The 23,229-nt window shown below is 37.2% G+C and overlaps 1 protein-coding gene across 23 annotated transcripts in view; it reads left to right on the top strand.

Annotated features, from left to right (window-relative positions):
• The window catches only part of CASK (calcium/calmodulin dependent serine protein kinase), a 374,427-nt gene that overhangs the window by 167,791 nt on the left and 183,407 nt on the right, over positions 1-23,229 (top strand). For all 23 annotated transcript variants that reach the window (XM_070258206.1, XM_014728817.3, XM_001489920.7 and 20 more), the window contains exons 4-5: positions 15,007-15,084; positions 19,954-20,026. In XM_070258206.1, the coding sequence (XP_070114307.1) occupies positions 15,007-15,084; positions 19,954-20,026 (151 nt within the window). The remainder of the gene's footprint in view (positions 1-15,006; positions 15,085-19,953; positions 20,027-23,229) is intronic.

Raw genomic sequence — 23,229 nt, 5'->3', positions numbered from 1 at the left:
TGCTATCTCTTGTAGCTGGGGTGTCCTCATCCACTAGGAGGCACTATTGTCAAACAACATTGATTAAAGGTCAAGAGATCTTGGTCGTTTAAGCAACTGGACGGGAAAAATGTTTGGTAAAAAGAAAAGGGTGGTAAATATCGGACCGTGGAAGTGGTGACAAATCAACCTTTGATATCTAGATAGGCATGAGAACAATACTCAGTTTCTACAACTTGATAAACAATATCTTAGACTACATTTCAATTTTAGAAGTGGCAAATTCGTTCAAGCCAGTCTTTTTTCAAAGAATCAGAATTCTGTAGGATATCAAGAGACCTTAGAAATTATTAAGCCAAATCCGATCATTTAATTGAAGAGTCATTGTCAACCCAGAAAGGTTAAGTGGCATGATTAAGGATCTCCTGGGCAGTTAAAGGTCAACCTGAGAATACAACCCATATGTGGAGGACATTTCTCATTGTTTTTGGCTATCCGACATGTGAACCCTCTTCTAGTATTTGGAGAATCTTTCATCTTAAGAGTCTTGATGGGGTACAGCCCATCTTCTACTATAGAAGATAAAGATGCCAGATGTTTTCTCTTCTTGGCAGTTAGGATACGGGCATATGACAGGTTTCATGAGTCAGACACATCTACCCATGATGTAGTAGCTAGTGACAAAACACATGGACCACGTGGAACTCCCAGGTGACAGCAAGGATGATTACCGGGATAGTTGTAGTAGCACTCAGGCTGACTTCCAACATCCACCAGTAACAGAGACAGCGGTGCAAGCTGGTATAGAACAGCTGCAGTGATGTCCTCATCAGATCTATTTGAGGTTTTGTTTCTGACCGCATAGTACCAGTGTTAGTTTTTACAGGCCTCCCTACTGCTCTGTGAGCAATACAGTGTCCTATTAATAAACTCCTTTTCTGTTTAAATCCACCAGAGTTGGTTTGCTTCTCATACCTGAGAACCTTAACTGACCCTGCATTAAGAAACAAGAATGAGTAGAGGGATGGCAGAAGACACCATTCTAAGAAGAAAAGTCAGTGGCCATGTTAAGTGGTTGTAAAATCTGTAGTTGAACTGGCACCTCCTGTACCTTGGGATGTCAACCATGGCCTAGCAAGGCTGTAAGATTAGGCATGGAGCTGGGGGTGGGGTAAGAAAGGAGGGCAGACCAAGGGCCAGATATCCCAAGATGCCATGTTTTGGTGAGGAACTCTGAGGAACACAAGAATTCTTAATGGAACCTAACCTGCCAGGTCCTTATGAATATATATTTGTCAAGGTGGAAGGGTAGAACATAATTAGTGATTTATAAGTTTGATATGTAACTTTTAAATATTTAGACATACGGTACTATGGGCTTTTGTTTGTACACTTGTCTCAGACCCTGTAAATGTTAAGGATGAGCCTAAACTAAGGGAGGCCACCTATAGGATGTGGACCAAGACAGCTTTGAATCTGTACCCTGCTGGCTCCAGGAAAAGTTGTGAGGTAGAAGAATTTCTTCGACGCGGTTTGCCTTCCCTCTCAGTGACCTTTTCCTTCCTTTGGTGCTCTGTCTCCTTGTGTCCATTCACCCTCAGCTGAAGGCCTTCTTGTTACATTCATTCCCTCAGTGAGCTATGAGAAACCCCCTTCAGATGTTACCTAATCTGCAGCACCCCTCAGTGGGAGTCTTCTTTTTAGGCACTACTAAACATTCAGACCTGCAAAACTACCAAAGGCCACACTTGACATCAGATGAAGGATACAGGGCAGGAAACACTGCGGCCTTCTTCAATGGGAGTCCTTTCAGCAGGGCATGCAATAAAGTGCACTAAATATAATAGGGAAAAGAAGGATTTTAAAGTAGTGTTGAGAAAACTAATTAGCAATTCAGAAGTCAATTTAGATCCAACCCCCCACCCAAAAAAAGAAAACCACAGACAGAATAGAGTTTATATAAACAAATCAAATCATAGGAAAGCTAGCAAAAAATAAGATTATTTAACAGATCTTTGGAGAGCTTTTATAACTTCAAAGGACTGGGATTCACAAAGGAAAACATCAATAGATTTAACTAAAATGAAAAAACTAGAAAATTAATTTGCTTCAATATTGACATAAAAGGATTACATTCTACCGAACATAGATAAGGAGAGCTCACTCCAATAAGAAGGGAAGATATTAAGCTTCATACACAAATGAGCAAGGACAGGAACAGACAGTTCCCACCGAAAGGAATATAACTGGTACATATGCATTTGGGGATATGCTCGGTCACTTTAATATCTTTGACAATATATCAGAATTGCTTTATTAAGCAATTCCTGTTACAATGAGCATCCCCTTTCCCCACTGAAAAGATTAAGGTTTCTATTTACTTGCATATCATAGTTAACAATCCTGTGTGAGTACCTTCCCTGTCTGAGTTCATAGTGAAAGAATTTGATCGCATTCTGTTTACAGTGTAGGTGGGAGAGAAGAGCTTAGCTTAAATTATAGCCCCTCAAATATTGTCATGCTCCACCCCAAACCCACCTAACATGTTCACTCATTTCCTCGTGCTCCAGGCCTTATTGTTGTTTGCTTGTCAGGAGAAATGCCTTGAGATGCTGCTCTCCTCTTATCTACCTTGTAGTCCCCACCACTCCCCCACTCACTCACTCTTGCTCTTGCTCATCCTCTACTCTTCCCTCTCCCCACTACTCTTCTTCAGGACCCATCTCAGAGGCTGCTTACTCCATGAAGACTGAACCCTTTCCCTCCATTGAAACTTTAATATGCACTGTTCTTTCATTTTTTATGTTCGTCTTTTTTCCTTATCTCCCCTTCTGTAGATAGAGGCTTTTAGAAGATGAGATCTCCATGTAACTGGTTCCCTCTATCCTCTACATACAGTAGATGGTTAATAAATGCATATTGAATGAAACTGACCACCCCCTAAAATGGAGCATTTTAGATGGGGGAAGGGTAAAAAAAGGTCATGTACACATGACTCCTCTCTCTCTTTCAGAAATGAATTCACCAGCAACAAATATTTGTAAATATTCATCAATATGTGGGATATTATTCTGATGATAAAAGGTCTCTTTATGCCCTCAAGTTGTTTCTAGTCAAATTGTACAGACCAGACGAGTGCTTATCCATGAAATAAATAATAATAACTGGTAACGTAGGTCTAAATGGCCATAGAGAGGCACAGATTCTTAGGGCCCTAAGAGATCAGTAGAGGAAATATTTGGGAGCTGGAACAGGCAGGCAGGCAGGCGTGTAAAAGTTGATGAAGGGCGTCGACATCAGTGTAGGAGAGAGAAACGGGGGGAAAGTGGAGAGAGGACATCCCTAGCAGGGGCATAAAGAGAGCAAAAGTATTGGGAAAAGATAGCGGTTATGGGAAATTTGTGAAGATGTCAAGACACTACCACAAGCAAAGCCCTGAATTAGAAGAAAATAAAGCAAAATTAAAGTTCTTTTTTTTCTAATTAAGAGATTGATTTGTATATGCAAGGATTAAAGCATTTATTGGTAAACTTATTAAATATAGACAATTCATTTAAACAGTATCAACCATACAGTATTCGCATGTATCATCCAGGGAGGCGGGATGGAGGCTGTGCATTTCAAAGATCCCCCTGGGTGGTTCTGGAGCATGGAGCCCCATAACAGGCATGAAAATGGATATAGAGCCCTCCCTTGTACTATGATTTTCCCTACCCAGCTGTAATCTCTTATTTTCTGTTAAGTAACTCAGAGCCTTGAGCAGAAGTTAGAAGTTCCCTCTTTGTAACCTGAGCATTTTTGTGGGGACAGTACGTGGACTCTAAACTCTTACTGCTTGAGTTTGAATCCTGGCTCTGCCCCTTACTAGCTGTGCAATTTCTTGGGCAAGTTACTTAACCTTTGCTGTTTCTCAGTTTTCACATAAATCAAATGGGAATGGTAATAATACCTACCTCACAGACTTCCTGTACCCATTAAATGAATTAATGCAGGTAAAGCACTTGGAAAATGCCTGTCACTTAGTAATAAATGCTAGCTTTGATTATTTATTACAACAAAATGATTATTGCTTTTTTAACTATGTATTAAAGAAATCATAGTTTGTGTTTTGCTGTGTCTGCTGCTTTCACTGTTTTATCTTTAGAATTCAGCCAAATTCCTTTGTGTACATGTAGTTTATATCTTTTCATTGCTGTGTAGTATTCTATTGTATGAGTATACCAATGTTCATCCATTCTACTGCTGATGGACATTTGGGTTGTTGACGCTTGGTGGCTATTATGAACAATGCTGCTGTGAGCATTCAGATACACATCTCCTGGTCCACATAAGCACATGTTTATTTGAAGAGACTATCTTTGCCCAATATTCTGCAGTCACCTCTTTGTCGTAAGTCAAGCATCCATATATGTATGGATCTGTTTCTAGGCTCTCTGTTACGTTCTACTGTCTGTCCTAGTGTCAACAGTATACAGTTTTAATTACTAAGCTTTATATTACCAAGTTTTGAAATCAAGTAGAGCAATCTTCCCACTTCGGGATGTTATTCTCCCAAAATAGCTTGGATCTTCATGTCCTTTTGCAATTCCTCATATGTTTTAGATCCTGTTTGACAGCTTCCACAAAACCTTTTGGGATTTTGATTGGAATTCTGTTGAATTTATGCTTCGGTTTGGGAAAGATTGACTGTTTACGGTATTGAGCCTTCCAGTCTGTGAACAGAATAATTCTTTCTCCATTTACTTTAGTTGTTTAACTTCTTTTAATAAATATCATGCTTTTCTCCCTAGAGGTCCTGTACACCATTTTATTAGGTTTATTTCTAGATTCTTAAAAAACGTTCTTTAAAAATTTTCATGTGATTTATGATAATGATTTTGCTAAATTCTGATTAATTCTAACTTTGCCTTAGATTATTTTGGATATTCTGTATATGCAGGTATACCATCTGTAAATAATGACAGTTTGTTTCTTCCTTTTCAATTCTTATACATTTTCTTTCTTCCTTTTTTTTTTTTTAAAGATTTTATTTTTCCTTTTTCTCCCCAAAGCCCCCTGGTACATAGTTGTGTATTTTTAGTTGTGGGTCCTTCTAGTTGTGGCATGTGGGACGCCGCCTCAGCATGGCCTGATGAGCGGTGGGTGCCATGTCCGTGCCCAGGATTCAAACCAGTGAAACCCTGGTCCGCCAAAGCGGAGCACGTGAACTTAACCACTCGGCCACAGGGCCAACCCCTACATTTTATTTCTTTATCTTGCCCTTACTGCACTGGCTAGGACCATCAGAATATTGTTGAATATAAGTTGTTGGAATGGATGTTTTTGTCTTGTTCTTAATCTAAGAGTTTCTTAAGGTATAAATACGTAATGTTATTAAAATTTTTTGGCATTTATTGAGATGATCATAATTTTTTCTTCTTTAATCTATCTCAACGTTCAGAATTATATTAATTGAATTCCAGATGCTAAAAACAGTTTTGCATTCCTCTGGTAAACCCAAGTTGGTCCTGATGTAATTTTTATATATTGCTGGGTTTGGTTTGCTAATGTTTTTGTTTGGTTTATTTGCCTCTCTGTTCATTAGTGAGATTGTCCTTTAATTTCCTCATGCTGTCCTTAACGGATTTTAGTATCTAGGTTAAGCTAGCTTCATAAAATGAATTGGAGACTGTTCCTGCTTTTAATTCATTTTATCTCTCCTCAAAATGTTCTGTAGAACTTGTCGGAAATGCCATCTAGGCCTAGAGTTTTCTATGCCAGAAGGTTTTAAATTATTGATTCAATTCCTTTAATCAGTAAAGAATTATTTAGGTTTTCTAATTCTTTTTGTGTTCATTTTGATGAGTTTTGTTTTTCTAGGAATTTTTCCATTTCCTATAAATTTGTGTCATAAAGTTTTGATATGATTTTAAAGTCTGCAGGATATGAAATGTTATCTCCTTTGTTGTCCTTAATATAGACTGCTATATGCGTCTTCTCTTTTTTTTGGTCTTGCCAAAGATTCATCATTTCACAGGGAACAACTTCTAGCTTTGTTAATCCCTCTAATATCTGTTTGTTTTCCATTTCATTAATTTCTGTTCTTATTTCCTTCTAATTTGTTTGAGTTTAACTTGATGATTTTTATATAACTTATGGAGACGGATGCTTAGTTCACAGATCTTCAGCCTGTCTTCTTTTCTAATATATGCATTTACAGCAGTAAATTTCCCTCTACTACTTTATCTGCATTTTACAAGTTTTCATGTTATTTGTTATTATTTCATGTTATTAGTTTTATGCTTCAATTTAAAATATTTTCTTATTTTCTAATGATTGACCCTGAGATCTGTGTAGCAGTTGTATATTGTTCAATTTCCAAACACTGGGCATTTTCTAGTTCAGTTTTATTAATCATTTCAAAGAACCTATGTTTTGCTTTGCTCTTGCTCTATGTTTATTTGTCTTTTCTTTATTAATTTCTGCTCATTGTTATTTCTTTTTATCTTCATTGGATTTAATTTGCTGTTCTTTTAAAAAATTTCTCCCAATGGAACATCACTGACTTTCTTTTCTTATTTTCTGATATTTTACATCAGTATTTGTAATATTTGTTAAATTTGAGTAAAGTTTTAAAACTTACAAATTTATGGATACAAACTGCTTTCTTTGTAAATATTGTTTGAGCTGAATTCTGAACGGTATTTTTGCATTTTATTTTTTTAACATTTAGAACTGCTTTTAGTATGACAAAAGTAGTATGACAAAAAAGTAGTATGTGAAAAGACCTGTTCATTTTTTTTTTTTTTAAAGATTTTATTTTTTTCCTTTTTCTCCCCAAAGCCCCCCGGTACATAGTTGTATATTCTTTGTTGTGAGTCCTTCTAGTTGTGGCATGTGGGACGCTGCTTCAGCGTGGTTTGATGAGCAGTGCCATGTCCGTGCCCAGGATTCGAACCAACGAAACACTGGGCCGCCTGCAGCGGAGTGCGCGAACTTAACCACTTGGCCACGGGGCCAGCCCCAAGACCTGTTCATTTTTAAAAGGTGAAAGTAAAAAGAAGAAAAATTCAAATACAGTCCTACAGACCCTGTTGTAATATCCAAAAACTTCTCAGTGTATCTACATACACATAAACATGCATATATATGTTTATACATCTTAATATATTGTGAACACCTTTCTATATCAGTAAATATACCTCTATAGCATCATTTTAATGGTAGCATAATATTCTACTCTGTGGATTTACCACAATTTATTTAACCATTCTCGTATTGTTGGACCTGTAGGTTGCTTCTGACTTCTTTCTATTATAAATACCTATGATAAACCCAATGATTCCCTTGGAATGAAATTATTGAGTCAAAGGACATGCACATTTTTAAGGCTTTTGTCAAGCACTATAAAATTGCCCTCTGGAAAGGTTGTACTTTTCCATCAACAGTCGATTACCTGATTCAAGAAAAGTGTCTCCAATGCTGAGGAGTATGTGTGTGTGTGTGGCTAGCTTCTCATACTGGAAGATTGGACCTATGCCCCAACTTCTCCTTTCAGCGATTTCTGTATTTGCAGGTCTAATAATGGCAACACTCCAATCTTGAAATGTAATGCCTCAATCCTGCACGAGTTTTGATAGGTACTATTTTCATTATCATTGTTAGAAATAGTTTCTAGTTTTCAATATGATTTCTCCCTTGATTCATAGGTTATTTAGCATGCAGTTTTCAGTTACCAAGCATTTGGGGATTTTCTAGTTGTTTTGTTAATTTATTTCTAACATAACTATATTGTGATCAGGAAACATGCTCTTAGTGCTTGCAGCCCTTTAAATTTTGTTAGATCTCAGAAAAGCATTTGTGTAATTTCTTTGAGTTATAAGCTGAACTAGTATTTTGTGTGTGTAACATCATTTTTACTTTAAAGAATGGCTAACAGACAAACCATGGTTACTCATACTTGGGGATGTGGCAGACATTTAATCAAAAATGAATGAAGTGAGCCTGCTACTTCAAGGGAAACAACTCGATAGTTGTCGCCAATGATGAAATTCACATTTTCAAGTGAAAAATTGAAATTTTGGAAAACTTGTAACAGCTTCCCAGGACTTAAAGAATGTAATCAGTGGTGATATTAATGAATGCATTTTTTTTGATATCATGTAATCAAATGTATCAATATTTGGAAAATCTGTATAATTCAATGGACCAGTATTTTTCAAATGACTAATGCATGATGTTACAAAGTCATGCACAGGTAAAAGATCTACTCAAAGAACAAGACAGAACATGGATTATAATGTAACAGAGTACAAAAAGTTCATTGATATGGTTTCAGATTCCACATTGCAGTTTACCTTTAAGAAACTAGCACTTCTTGATTCTTGGTGTAGTATCAAAGAAGAATATTCACAAATATCTGCAAGGGTTATTCAAATATACTTCCTTCTTCCAATTATATATCTGTTAGGCCAGGTTTTCTTCATTTACTTCAACCAAATAACATATTGTAACACATTGAGTATAGAAGCAGATATGAGAATCTAGTTATATAGTTATTTTTCATGAAAAAATATTTATTAGCATGTAATGGGTTTATTGTTATTTTAAAATAAATAGTTTTTTACATTTCTGGATTTTAATTTTTAATACAGCAAATATTGATAGATAAAACCCACTTAAGTACAATCCCTTTGGGGTTCTCAATAATCTTTAAGGGAAGGTCCCTGACATCAAAAAGTTAGAGAACTTAGTGGTTGTCCTAGAAATTACAGTATACCTCTTGACTTATGTGTTATTGTTGTCAAGTATTTTTATTGAAAAATCAATCTCTCTCTCTCTCTGAGAATAGTTATTGTTTTATATGGTCTCTCCAGAAGAGAGTGAGAAAAGAGTTTTATACAATTATTGTTCATTTAGATTCATCTACATATTTACTGCATTTTCTGTTTTTCATGCCTTGCTACATCTCTGAGTTTTCATTTGACTTCATTTTTCTTCTCCCTGAGGCATACTCTTGTATTTCCTTTAGGGATAGGTATGCTGGTGGCAAATTCTCTTGTTTTTTGCTTGTCTGAAATTTTTTTCACTTTCATTCCTTAAGGGTTCATTTGGTGAGGAGAATTTTAGGTTGGCAGTTATTTTGTTTTAAGATATCTTTCCACTGTATTCTGGCTTCCAGGGTTGCTAGTGAGAAGTCAGCTGTCAGTCTAATAGTCAATTCTTTTCTTTCACTGTTTTTAATATTTTTTATTTTTCTTTGGTTTCCCGAAATGTTCACTGATATATATCTAACTATAGATTTCTCTTATTTATCTTGCTTGATATTTATTGGGCTTCTCAAATCAGTGGATTGGTATCTTTAATCATTTCTGGGTGCTTATCAGGCATTATATTTTCAGTATTCCTTCTGCTTCATTTTCTTTTCACTTTTGAAACTTCAATAAAATGTATGCTGAACTTCTCACTGTAATCGTTTGTTTCTTATCCTCATTTTAATATTTTCCATGTTTTGTCTCTCCATGCCTCAATCTGATGTATCTTCTGGTTCACTAATTTTCTCTTCAACTGTCTAATCTGCTTAAGTTCCTAATTTTGATATTATATTTTTCTGTTCTGAAATTTCTATTTGCTGCTTTTTCACCTCTGTGGTGTCACTTTTTATAATTTCTTGTTTCTTGCTGAAGTTTTGAAGTTCAGCTTTTATCTCCATGGTAAGCATTGGGGTTTTTCAATGCTGTCAGTAAGACATACCAGAATATATTCTGTACCCCAGTTTTCAAAATGCAGCTCTTTATGGCCTCCTCCCAGAGCATGGGGTGTTTCATCAGGGCCTTAGCCTTTGGCAGGCTCTTCTGGGGTCTGCCAAAAGAATAGCTCTGTCTCTCTTCTTGGATCACCCTGGTGCAAAAGCAGTTGGACCCTGTCAGTCTCCATCTGACTGCCCCCACCCTCTTCTCCAGAGCTCCCCAAAAGTGCAACCCCTCCCTCCACAGCTGCCTTCTTTCCATAGCCCACTCCTTACCCTCAGGCCAGAAGCATCTCTTGCTCACCTCTTTGAGCTCTAATTCTTTCCCCATTCTCACTAGGTGGTTTTTCACTCTCATTGCACTGTTAATTCTTTAAAGCTTTAAAAAAGTTTTTTAAATTTCATCCAGTTTTTGTAATTGTTGTTTTTGTTACTTTCCGAAAAAAAGCTGGTCAGAGAAATCCAGATTCAGTTGTCCTATACGGTGTTCCTCAAAGAAGAGTTGTCAGATGAGTTCACATGTACCAACTGTTACCAGTCTGTAATAAGTACAGAAATTGAGAGTAAACATTGAGAAACTGTTAGAGCAATTTGACATTGCTGCGAAATCATAACACATGATTTTGTATTTTATAAAAGTATCGGTTCATAATATATCTGAGGGAAAAAAACTGGTCCTTCACCACAGTTAATTTGAGAAGCACTTCTTCATACAATCAGATGCTGGTCTTCTGCAAGCCCCCTCTTTCTCTGCTTCTACAGAACACATCATAGAGGAGGAACAAAACCTTTCCTCTACCCTCTTAGGTTAAGAGGTGGGAGCCTGTGAATTAAACTGACAGATGACGGATTAACAGGAGATTATACATTTTTTATATACATATAACAGGATTATACATTTTTAATACAATTGTTCATAACCAGGGATACCAAACAAAATCACCTGTGTAACTTTTTAAATATGCAGGCATGTTCTTGGAGGGGTTAGCCTGAAAGTAAGTCATCACTGTGAAAGTAATTTTCTATTATTAAAGCTATTTGATTAGTTATTTGTAACATTAATTGATATTAAAGTAAAAGAGGCAATCCACTAATTTTAAATTTTATGAGGTACAGAAATAAAAACTAAAAATACTGTTATTCATGCAAATTTTATTCATCAGAAATTTAAAATATACATATTCATAATACACACAATCCCGATATAATACCCTTGAACAAAAAGTTTGATGTCTCAAATCTTTAATAAACCTTATTTGATAATATAATGCTTCTTTTATTGCATTTCTCTTTGGCTTCCCATCTTGGGGTGTTTCTGGGGCTGCCAAGAAGCTTCAAACAGCATGCTCTGAATTTCCCCAGTTGGTTCCATTCTGAGGGAGTGAAATGAGAGGAAGAAGAAATCCTAGTATGGAAGAATATGGGGAGTGCTTCCACACTATATGCAGAGAAAAACTATGGGAGGTTTATTCTGAATTGTGAAAAGTAGTGGAATTATGAATGATCTTAGCTATCCCTCCCTTTTGTCTATCTGAATTTTAAAAATTTTATAATAAACATGCTTTACTTATATAATTTAAAGAATTATCCAAAAACAAATGCACTGAATAACCAAAACAAATCACAGGTCTAGAAGCACAAGGTATGGCTGGCTGTATGTTGAAGGGGTCGGAATATGCTACCCCAAAATATGCCACTCTGGCATAGGATTATTTTGAGCTGAAGGCAATTGAAAAACAGCAGACACAGGAAGAACTCTCCACTCTCCTCCATTGCATCTAAACACAGGGCATAAATGTCCCTTTGTAAAGGTGTTCTCCTCTCATGTACCAGGAAGAGGAGAACTACTCTTATCTGCATAACAAACCTTACTAAACAATTCTTATTTATCATACATTTCCTGGTCACCTTCCCACAATTTACCTCCAACCCCAGATGCCAAACTCCTCTCCTTCCTTTGTCTAGTCTCTTTTCCGCACTTTATCACTCTTTGTTAAAATGGTATATATGCCTCTGGGTCTAACTGCCCCTTTGTGGTTCTCACTTTTTTCCTGTGAGACTCCCACCCCTGCTGTGTGCCCGTGAACTTAACCAGTCAGTGATGGGGCCAGCCCCTAAGTTATAGTTTTAAGGCTTTTTTCATACTAGTTTCAAAAATTGATTATTGAGGGGGCCGGCCCCATGGCCGAGTGATTAAGTTCGGGCACTCTGCTTCGGCGGCCCAGGGTTTCGCTGGTTCGAATCCTGGCACGAACATGGCACCACTCATCAGGCCATGTTGAGGCAGCATCCTACATGCCACAACCAGAAGGACCCACAACTAAATATACAACTATGTACTGGGGCACTTTGGGGAGAAGAAGAAGGGAAAAACAAAACAAAACAAAACTATAACTTAGAGATATGACAGGAAATGGAGAGACATATCATGGTCATGGATGAGAATATTAGAAAAATGCTAATTTCTAAAAGTTAATCGATAAATATAATACTATTTCAACCAAAATATAAAAATTTTTTGGCGTTTGACTGACTTTAAAGTTCAGCTAGGAGAAAAAAATCCTAATGTTGATAAACAACAGTAATGAAATGAGACTTATTTTTGCCAAATATTAAAATTACTATTACAGTATTAAAAATGGTATGGTACTAGATATAAGAATAGACAAGTCAGTGGAAAAGAGTGGAAAGCTAAAAATATCTGTGTGTGTATGTGTAGAGATTGTAAGTGCTAGGATTTGAGATATAACCAGAAAACAATGGATCAATTCATGCTGGTAAATAATTTCCAGTTCTTTCTCACTGATTGGTTCTCTCCTTAAGCATTGGCCTCTCACCCTGTTACTGCCTTCTCCCACCCCTAAGATTCTTCTTTCCCGTCTTCCAGGTCCCTCTAAAAAGCCTTCCTCTAGCTCTCAGGACAGCTCCCAGATTCTTACTGCTTTGTAATGCAGTAAATTTAGCTCTCTCCTTTGTCTAACTCCTCTCTCATCTAAATTGAATAATGCTTGTCCTCACATTTCACAATTAAAAAGGAAAATGCCTAAAGAAAACTGTAATTCCCTCACTATGAGGTGTTTTTTAGTCTTCATAGATCAACCAACCAGTTTAAACTGCAGCCAACTTTAAAAATCGTATTTTTTTCTCCGCACAATACAAAGAAATGGAAAATATTAAGCCTCTCTAGTAATCAAGGAAATGCAAATTAAAGCAATCATGAATGACTTTTTTTTTCTCCTATCTGATTGGCAAAAAATAAAAAGAATAGTCATCCTAGTGGAGGCAAGGTAGAGGAAAGGACATTTCACACTCAGTAGTAGCAGTATAAATTGTTGAAATTTTTCCAGTAGTGTGTGTATGAAAGTTGTTGTGTATGCATGCCCCTTGACCTAGCAGCTCCACTTCTAGGACTTTTCCTATAGTAGAGGGTCAGGGTTGTTCACAAAGCTGCATGATCATGTTCATCCAGGCTTCATTTCTGATGGTAGAAATGGGGTGCTGCCATACTTCAGAGTAGACTAGGCCATCATAAAAATTATTTTGGAGAAGAATCCTTTTTTACATTGGAAAATGTTCATTAGCTGTGAAATGGAAACTAGGTAAAATTTGTAAATCCATGTATAAATGTGAAAGTATTTTCATTTTCATTTATATAAAACCATTGAACATAGACAGGGATTTGAATCCTGTCCCTGTCACATATGTCTACTCACTTAGACAAATTATATGAGAATGAAAAGCATGCTGACCTCATGAAGTGATTGTAAGAATGAAGAGAGATATAACAAGGAGTGCTTCCCATATGCTTGATGAACAGTGATATTACTTAGTAATGATCATTAATATGTATTATTAATTGCAATAACTAATTAGTAATTATTAGTAATAGTAATGGATAGTTAATTCGTTTACATGCCCTTCTAGAAGTCTGTTTCCTCAGTATGGTACCCGCAGCAGATATATTGGAGCCTGAGCTACTGAATAAATGAATAAATAAGACACCAGATTTGAAGACACTTTATAAGCCTTAAAGCATTATGAAAATGTTAGCTAACTATTAATATGTGAATAATTTCGTTCATATATGTAATGTTATGGCAAAAGTTTCATGAATTACACGTATTTATGTGTATAAACATATGTTTGTATGTAAGTGCTAAATGTTATAGGCAGTATAGAGTTCTTAGAGAATTTAAGCAAAAGAAGGCCTTAATGTGGCTAATCATTGAGGGGGCTTCCTGGGGAAGGTGGGATTGGAATGGAACCTTGAATTAAGGTAAGTTTTGAATATGAGAAGCAATATATACAGAAGAATGTGGCAAAAAATAAAGAAAGAAAATGGTGTGTTCAGGGAGTTAGTAATAAGACTAGTCTGCCTAGAGCGTGAGGTATTCTTGAAAAGTCATAGACAGGGTAGGCAGAAGAGGCAGGGTGTGGCTACAACAAGAGGCCTTACTGATCTGATTAGAAATAGAGAACCATTTTAAGTGTGGGGGCAAGATGGTGGCACTGTGTCACGAACACATCAGTGTGTTAGAATATGTTTGTAGCAATTAATTTTGGTAATAGAAGTGTAAACAGAAGTAAATTATGGATTAGCTAATCATTTTTTTCGTTCCACAATGTATAGCTTGAATATTCACTCAGTGGTGAGAACTATAGCTAAATGTTTTAGAATTCTTGTTGGATTCTTAAAATATCACATGACGTGACTAGATATGTGGAATTTAACTCAAAAATATGCCCACATGGGGCCGGCCCCATGGCGAAGTGGTTAAGTTTGTGCGCTCCGCTTTAGCGGCCCAGGGTTTCGCCGGTTCAGATCCTGGGTATGGACATGGCGCACTTGTCAGGCCATGCTGAGGCGGTGTCCCACATGCCACAACTAGAATGACCCACAACTAAAAATATACAACTAGGTACCAGGGGGCTTTAGGGAGAAAAAGGAAAACTAAAATCTAAAAAAAAAACAATATGCCCACAGTCCCCAGCATTGCCGTTTTCTGAGACTTGTTATTGTGATAACCTAAAAAAAATTTATAGTCAGTTTTCCATACCTTGTGTTATTTGATGCTACCGTTTGCTTGTTCTTCCTTTTTCTTTCCCTATAGATTTTCAGTGTTAAGATGGTTATACTGTTCTTTATAATTTGGCTATTTTTCATTGAAAGGAGATTTAAGTAATTTATTACTATCATTAGCTGTAAGTCAACTAATAACTTAGTTACAATGTATTCACTCTCAGTGTTTTCTTCCTGGAATTTCCTCTTTTCTTATTTTCTTTTTCACATTTCTCTACAGTATGGATGGAGCGGATCTGTGTTTTGAAATCGTAAAGCGAGCTGACGCTGGTTTTGTATACAGTGAAGCTGTAGCCAGGTATGTAATTTCTATTGACTCCCCAGAGGTCGAGGTGGAAGTAAAAAAAGGAAATGACAAGGAAATCACATTGGAGTGGACTGCTCTTTGACCTGATGATGAGCGTACTGCCACTCTTGCCTTCAAGGAGCGTATCTGTTGTAGGTGCTTTAGTGGGACCGAATAGTGACTGGAAATGCACAATACTGAACAGTGAATTTATCTGTTAATATGAGTTTACAGCTTAACATCAGTTCTGCTATCTTTCCGAATTCCAATGACTTTTTCTTACAAGGAGGGATTTGATAGATGAGGAACCCTGTAGAATTAAACTTGGCTTTTTTGTTTGTATATTTGATTTTTGTTTTTTGGCAAATGTGCCTCATTAGTTCTTCAGTTTTCCTTTTAGTAATAGCAAATTGTTATGTGACCAGTTAATCTGAGGAAAAGCACAGAACAAGAGGAACAGAAATAAAAGCAGTTTATCTGCTGAATGTATTTGCTTCATGCCAGTGTGTGATCTCCCAGTCAAACGGTGGCCATTGTTCTGAGGGAGGAGTTGTAAAGAACTAATGGCTCAAAACAAGGAGTAAATATGAAAAATCACAGGAGCCATGCACGGGGCCACCTGCTTCTATATTTAGAGCAATACAGCTTTCTGCTTTGGTGACATTCACTCCTACCATAAATACCCACTCCAGCAGGTTGCCTTTTTAATCCATGGGGTAACAGCATCTCTCCTCAGTCACCAACCACAATGTGTTGAAGATTTCAAACCCATGAATCCATTAGCATTTATTAAAACTTTCTACCATTTGAGAAAGTTACCACTAAATGATTACAACTTTCTCCCTCCTATCATTCCTTTTATTATTATGGCATCATAGACAGACAGAGCTGGAAACAGCTTGGAGACTACCTAATAGGACTTTGAGCTCAGAGTAGCTTGACTTTCTTCAGATTTGTTGCCCTGCCTCCGCCTGGCTGGGGAGCAAGAGCCCCAGTCTCAGGAGATGGAGCAGCCATAGCTATTGCGCAAAATAAAGAATATGCTCAATTTGAGGTAGCTGCTTTTCTGTCCTACTGTGGCTAGAGAAAAGAAGCAAATGAAAGTCTATATATATTAACTATAATTACTTCTTTCAACTCCTGATGTATTCGTGGTAGAACTGAGGCTAAATATCCTCTTTTCTTTTGTGCCATCCTCACTAAAGCACATTCTAGGGTTTTTTAAATCCCCTTTTTCTCTCGTTTTGAGTTCTAATCACAATTTTAAATTTTTATTTTTTATTGTGCTTCAAAATTAAGAAGCATTCTTTAATAGCAAAAATAGTCAATACCATCTTGATTTTTCTTATGGCATAGTGGTAAACCACTTTATCCAACTAAACGAAACTCTCAGGCTTTTGCGTATCATTGTTTGAATTTGAGACAACTTGCCTTTTGTACTTTCCCATATTGATATCTTTCAATAGCAGCAACAAATAGAGAAAACTAAAATTCTGAATGTTGATTTTATAGAATAGTGAAGCTCACTGGAGGAAGATAACTATTTCCTTTTTGAACCGCAGTAACACTGGAGTACCCGGCATGTATGCTATCCAGTTGATGTTAAACCAGTACCACTTTTACTCTGTTCCCCAGTCATCTGTATTGCTTTTCTTTAACTTCGAGCCTGTCCCTGCCACTGGGCTGGGTATCAGGATCAGGAGGACAATAGTGTGTAGAGGTAATGTCATACAGTGAAATGACTTGAGATCTCTCTCAATCTTGAGATTTAGTGAAAAGGTAGATGTTTGTATATGTCAAGATGAAAGACTGTTGATTTTAAAATCCACATATATTTGTTGTTAAAATGGTGATTTTATTAAGGCAACTTTTCCAGAATGGACCAGAAAAGAGTAGCATTGGGACCAGTGGGGTGACACTGCAAAGAGAGAGGTTTGGCACAATTTATTAAAGACCCTTTCTAAAAATGACAAAGTGGCGGGGGAGGGGGCGCCTCAGAAAGTATTATTAATTATGTTGCCTATTGCGGAGGATCAATGACCATATAACAAGGGCACACAGATCCTTCCTTTGGTGTAGAGTGTTCAACCAGATGACTTCTATCCTTCCTTCCTCCTCTCTGATTCTGTGATTCATTGTTGGAAAATTCAGCTGGCATCAGTATTCTAGTGAGACCAACTGCAAGAAGACTGTGAGACACCAAGTAATCAAATTGATAATGTTTTGCTTCAACTGGCTGAGCTTCAAGAGGAGCAGCAAAGCACGGCATAAAATAAAACTGCGCTCAGTCCTTACAACCCAATTAGTGATTACCTCTGTTCTTTCAGGGATGATGAGTTGTGGAGTGAGCTAACATACAGGATCAGATTATCAAATCAAACTCGCACAAATCAGAGAGATCTTCTTACCTAGTACCAAGCTTTACTAAATAATTACAAGGATACAGGCAATCAAAAGGCTCAGCTGAAGCAGAGTGGTCTGGGCCTTCAAGGGTAGCCCCCCCCGTGTTATTCCTTCTCGCATCAGAAATGCATCTCTGGCCCAGAATAGATGAGGTCTCTACGTGAGATTTGTGGGATCCCACACACAGAGGGGAACATTTCAGTTATGAAACATCTCCACTGTATACCCCAGAGAGTTTTAGAGCTTACATGACATACTCCAGGAAGCCATCCATGCCTCAAAGATCCTGGCTTCTATTTACCATAAGTAATCCTTAGCCAGGGACATTCTGTTAAGGGCGCTTCAGAAATAAGGTCTCTTCTTCCTTTCAAAAAGCCTAGTCTCTTTACCCAGAGTTGACAAGGAGACTGAGTCACCTCCCTTTCCTTCCACCACCCTGGAAATGTGTCCTTCCAAAGGAAGTGAGTGAATTGCTAGCCAGCTCTTTCCTTCCACAGAGTTATCATTCCTGATCCTTCAGGAAGATGGAGACAACGTATATGTTGCTGAGTTTCTCTGAAAGCGTAGGCCACCATGATACTTCATGAAATGAAGCTTTCTGATTAAAGTTTAGTCAGCAGCTCTCTAGAACATGTGGGTGAATTTTGGTTCCCTCTTTATTCTGCTTGCGCTTGTGAACACACACAGGCTCCTGGGGTCATGACCAGGAGGATGGAGAAAGATCAGTTTAAATCTGTTATATCTGGGGAGAAAAAAATTCTGCCCTCCCTCCACACACCCCAGAGATTCTAATATGTATGTACATTTGGGTCAAATAATTGAGTACTCTGATATTCAGATTAAAGAAGATTCATTGAGGTTGTTTTTCAATGAAGCTTTAAGATAGGAATTTTCTTTGGGCTAAAGATAGAAGTTGCTGTCTTACTACAATGTATCCAAAGTAGTCCATGCTGTAGGTATAAACTCTGTCCACAGTACCTAATTTAAATTTACCCACTATTCCAGTGTTCACATCCAGATGCACAAATAGGCTATCCTTAAATCTTTAACTAAATTTAACAACTATAATAATATTGTAATGATAGCAACTTACTTAACCTTTGTAGCATGGCTTACAGTTTACAGAGCACTTTTACATCTGTTGCCTCTGCCATTTCACAGATCCTGCAAAGCCTCATTTAACCAGACAAGGACCACAATACCAGATTAAGAACCCCTAACTTAAGCAGAAACTTAATTACAGGCTGCACTGGCCCAGGCAAAGAGTATATATATTTTTTCCTACTTTTCATTTAAAAAATGGAACATTCTGATCAATTGTAACATGTGAAATAATGCATATGCTAATTAGAGGGACATTCATGTGAGTTCCCAAAGAGGAAACTTGATGGAAATGTCTTTTAATCGTAAAGCAGGATTGGGGATTTTTTTTGTTTGTTTTAAGTCACAAGGTCATTTGTAAGTACTATTAAATTAATTGGTTTTTATTGTAAAGTGTGAGGAATATAAGATTTGGAAAGATAAAACAAAATTCAATAAATACTGTATGATAAATAATGTTGAGTACTTTGCAGTTCTGTGGTTGGGATGGAAAAAGGAAAAATGAGAAAGGAAGAGGGATAATAGGAAAAAATAGCTATGAAGGGAGTAAAATGCAGAGGAAGAGAAGATGGAAAAGACACTCAGAGAAAGAGACGCAGCCGAATTACAGAAGACGGCCTTTAGAATTGAGGGAAGGAAGTCAAAGTAAATTCTGAAGTAATAGTGAGTAAACTACTATTGTCACATCCTTGTTTCTAGTTGACTCTGTTACCACTTTTTAGCATAATTCTTTGAAATGCTAACTCCTCCTTTGTTCTTCACCTGGACCCAGTGGGGAACCTCAGCCGATCCCTGCGGCTAGTGAGGAGCCTGATCAGCTCCCTAGAATTTAGGCCCAGAATAACTCTGCTGTGTTCAAAGATGCCCCAACTCACACTTGATTATGTTGCAAAAAGAAATTGTAGGTATAAGGGGGCTCTTCTCTCTTGTTTGTCCTTACAGCTAAATGAAAATAAGGTAGAGAGCCAGCCTCCGCTGGCAGATAAAAGGCTCCCACCCCTTTAGCCAGAATTCTTGGTGTACCTCTGAGCACTTAGAAGCAATCCAGTGTAACTAAAGAGAATTAACTGAGTGTCATAGAATTGATGTTTTTTTCATGTTGTAAACTTACATTTTTAGTTTGCAGAGCTATTTTACTTATGAACTGTGTGAAATTCTTTTGACTTAGATATCTTAGAAAATACAGGACACATTATTCCTTCATGAAGTGCATAAAAAGTCTGCTTCGCATTCCACCAATCTTGTCTACTCAAATGAAAAATATCCATAGGCAGTGAATATGAAAGTGGAAGTTACAAGCTAGGGACACTGTATGTTAAGTTTTAGAAAATAAAAAGGCTTTTTTTACAGTTTTAGATTTCTTTTGTTTTTCTACAGTCATTACATGAGACAGATACTGGAAGCTCTGCGCTATTGTCATGATAATAACATAATTCACAGGGATGTGAAGGTAAGTCATTTTTATCACTAACTTTAATGTTTGTGAAGACAAACTGACTTGTAACAATGATAATAAAAATCAGAAATTTTTCTTTCATATTCTTATGGAGAGCATCTTAAAGTTAATTTTACTTACAAATAAAAATTTATTTAACTGCTTTTTATGGAGAGTCGTACTAATTCTTAACAGGAACACTTTTTTGTAATTTCAATTTCCTTATTTTTATTAAAATGTACATGCATTTTAAAATCCTGTTATTCCTCTTTTGCCATTGTGTGTGTAAGAGAGAAATGAAAAATTTAACAGATAGGAAGAACCAAACAATATCCTATACTAAGTTAATTGGAGGGAAAATTAGAATTTGGTTTATACAGTAGAAGTTCATCATACACTTACATTTTTGTAACGTTGTGATCTAGAATAGTCAGCACTTTATTTTCTTTGCAGATAGTTTTTAAACATAGTCTGAAATCGTTATAAAGGTAATACCGTTTGTACCCTTGGAAATATGAATATTACTATTATTCAGTCTTTCTGCCTGTTTGATCCCAGTATCAAGTTCATGAGCACTGTCAGTCTCTGGCTCCTAACAGTGTCAGGCAGGACATGGAGGCATGCAAGAAAGGAGACCACTGGGCCTTCCTCCTGATGCCCAGCCCCTTCCAAGGCCTTGAATCACTAAGAGCCCCTGAAGTCTCTCTGTCCCTCTTGTCCACTTTCACGCTCTGGTGTTTTGTCACAGGCCTCTCTCTAACCCAGAGCATCCACAGACATGGTGCTCTCCTTCCCTCAAGACATACTGTCAAAGGTCTGGCTTCTTCAATGTGTTTTAATGGTTAAGAAAATTAAGTAGAGTTTAGTTAAATTTTCTATAACATTTGGGAAATTTTAACTGAAATTCTTGTGGTTAAAAGCTGAGGGAAAGCATGAGCAATTCCAAAACAATCCAGTGGCATGTTATAATAGCAAATGAAAAATCATTAGAGAAATGTACAAAATACACATTAGTGTAAATTAGTTGTAAAATATTCATTCTTTTCAAATGTGGTGATAGGAAAATGATATTATTATTATCAACACTGAACAACCCAATGGATTCATAGCACTTTTATAAAAAAGTATTCTTCAGGAGCTGGCCGAGTGGCCAAGTGGTCAAAGTTCTGCCCACTCCACTTCAGTGGCCGGGGTTCCCAGGTTCAGATCCTGGGCACAGACCTACTCCACTCATCAGCCATGCTGTGGAGGCGTCCCACATACAAAGTGGAGGAGGACTGGCATGGATGTTAGCTCAGGGCTAGTCTTCCTCAAGTGAAAAAAAAAAAAACAAACAGGAAGATTGGCAATGGATGTTAGCTCAGGGTGAATCTTCCTCACCGAAAAGAAAAAAAGTATTCTTCAGTTATGCAAACAAAATGAATAAGAAGTGTGGAAAGATAAAAGAGGGAAAATTGTCAATGATAGTAGCATGCTGTGTTATTCTTTTGCATTTAATTAATATAAGAAAATGCATATATACAGAGTAAACTGTATTTCCTTGTATGTAACATAAAACATATAATGACAGAAAGGCAATTTGAAAACTTAAAATGTGTAAAACAGATTCTTACTTCATGTAATAGCATTATGGTAAAAACGCTTTTGCTTAAAAGGCAATTTTATTTTGCATTCTGTTCTTGAAAGGTAATTATATCAACATCATACGATAAATAATGATTGACAACATACTCTAATACTTTCAATAATATAGTCAGCTTTTGATGAGCCTTGGTATTTGATATAATGGCAATCCAAAACCAAATAAAATCTCAAAGTGGTTATATTTGAATACGGGGCTTCACCTTCTCATTTACCTTCTGATTGATTGATTCAACAAGTATTCAAGTGCCGACTTGATGCAGAATACTGTGCTTGGAGCCCTAAAGGTATTGTGGTCTCAGTAGGGAGATGAGGCAGTGTATCTGTTACCTACTGAGTGGGTGAGCACACACCAAAACTTAGTGACTTCAAACAACCACCACCATTTATTTGCTCACAATTCTTCAGTTTAGGCAGAGCTTGATGGAGACTGCTCAGATTCTGTTTCACAGGCTGTTGGCTGAGGCAGCATGGCTAATATCCACAAAGGCCTCACTCACTTTTATGGCATCTCAGCTGAATTGACTAGAACAGCTGGGAGCTGGCGGGGCTCTCCGTAGTCTCTCATTTAGGGCATCTCTGTCTCTCTGTCTCTCTCCGCCTGCTCCTACCTGGCCTCCCGTCTCTAGCCGGACAGTGTCTCAGGGCTCCAAATGAGCAAAATGGAAGTTGCCAGGCCTCTTGAAGCCTCCTCCTGGAATTGGCACAGTATCATGTCCTCTGCATTCTGTTAGTCAAAAAGTCACAGGACTAACCTGGATTCAAGGAGGAAAAATAGATTTACACCTTTTGGTTAGAGGAGTGGCATATGTGCACAAGGATAGGAGAACTTGTTTGTGGCCATCTTCACAGACAGGCAGAACAAATAATTATTGTCCAAGGTAGAGGATAGGAAATATCATTAAAAGACAGAGTCAGAGAAACTTCATGGAAGAGGTCACATTTGAGCCTGGTCTTGAGTCATGGGGTAGTTATATGGAGACGAGAGGACATTTCAGGTAAAAGGAACGATATGTGCAAGGGCTCAAAATTAGTTTTACACTGGATTTTATTAAATTAGTTTAAGGCACCTGCCAAATAATTTTAAAGAAGGGGAGAGGGAAGTAATTCTCAAACTGCAAATTAATAAAAGGAAACCACCAGAAAAGGCACCATTGCTCAGTTGGCAAATGGACTCAGCACAGAGCACATATTAATGTTGATGTTCTTTATATTTTAGTACCTGAGATCTATACATTTTGCATGGGTAAATGGAATACTCACATTTAGCTAACTGGTAATTTTGAATCTGGGGGTATTTTTCTTAAGAGTGCTTACTGTATATTGGGTACTATTCTTAGAACCGGAGCTACATCAATGAACAAAACAGGTAAAATCACTGCCCCTGTGGAGTTGACTTTCCTAGTTCACGGAGACAGACACTCATCAATGAGCATAAATAACTCAACTATATAGTAAGTTAGAAGGTGAGAAGGACTACAGAAAAAAACCAGAGCAGCCAAAGGGATAGGGACTGCTAGAGAAGGAGTTGCAATTTTAAAAAAAGTGATCAAAGCAGGCCACATTGAGAAGATGAC

The sequence above is a fragment of the Equus caballus genome, chromosome X (genome assembly GCF_041296265.1).
Source record: "Equus caballus isolate H_3958 breed thoroughbred chromosome X, TB-T2T, whole genome shotgun sequence".
Taxonomy (NCBI): domain Eukaryota; kingdom Metazoa; phylum Chordata; class Mammalia; order Perissodactyla; family Equidae; genus Equus; species Equus caballus.
The sequence above is the reverse complement of the archived record's forward strand: the minus strand, read 5'-3'. Positions and strand labels throughout refer to the sequence as shown.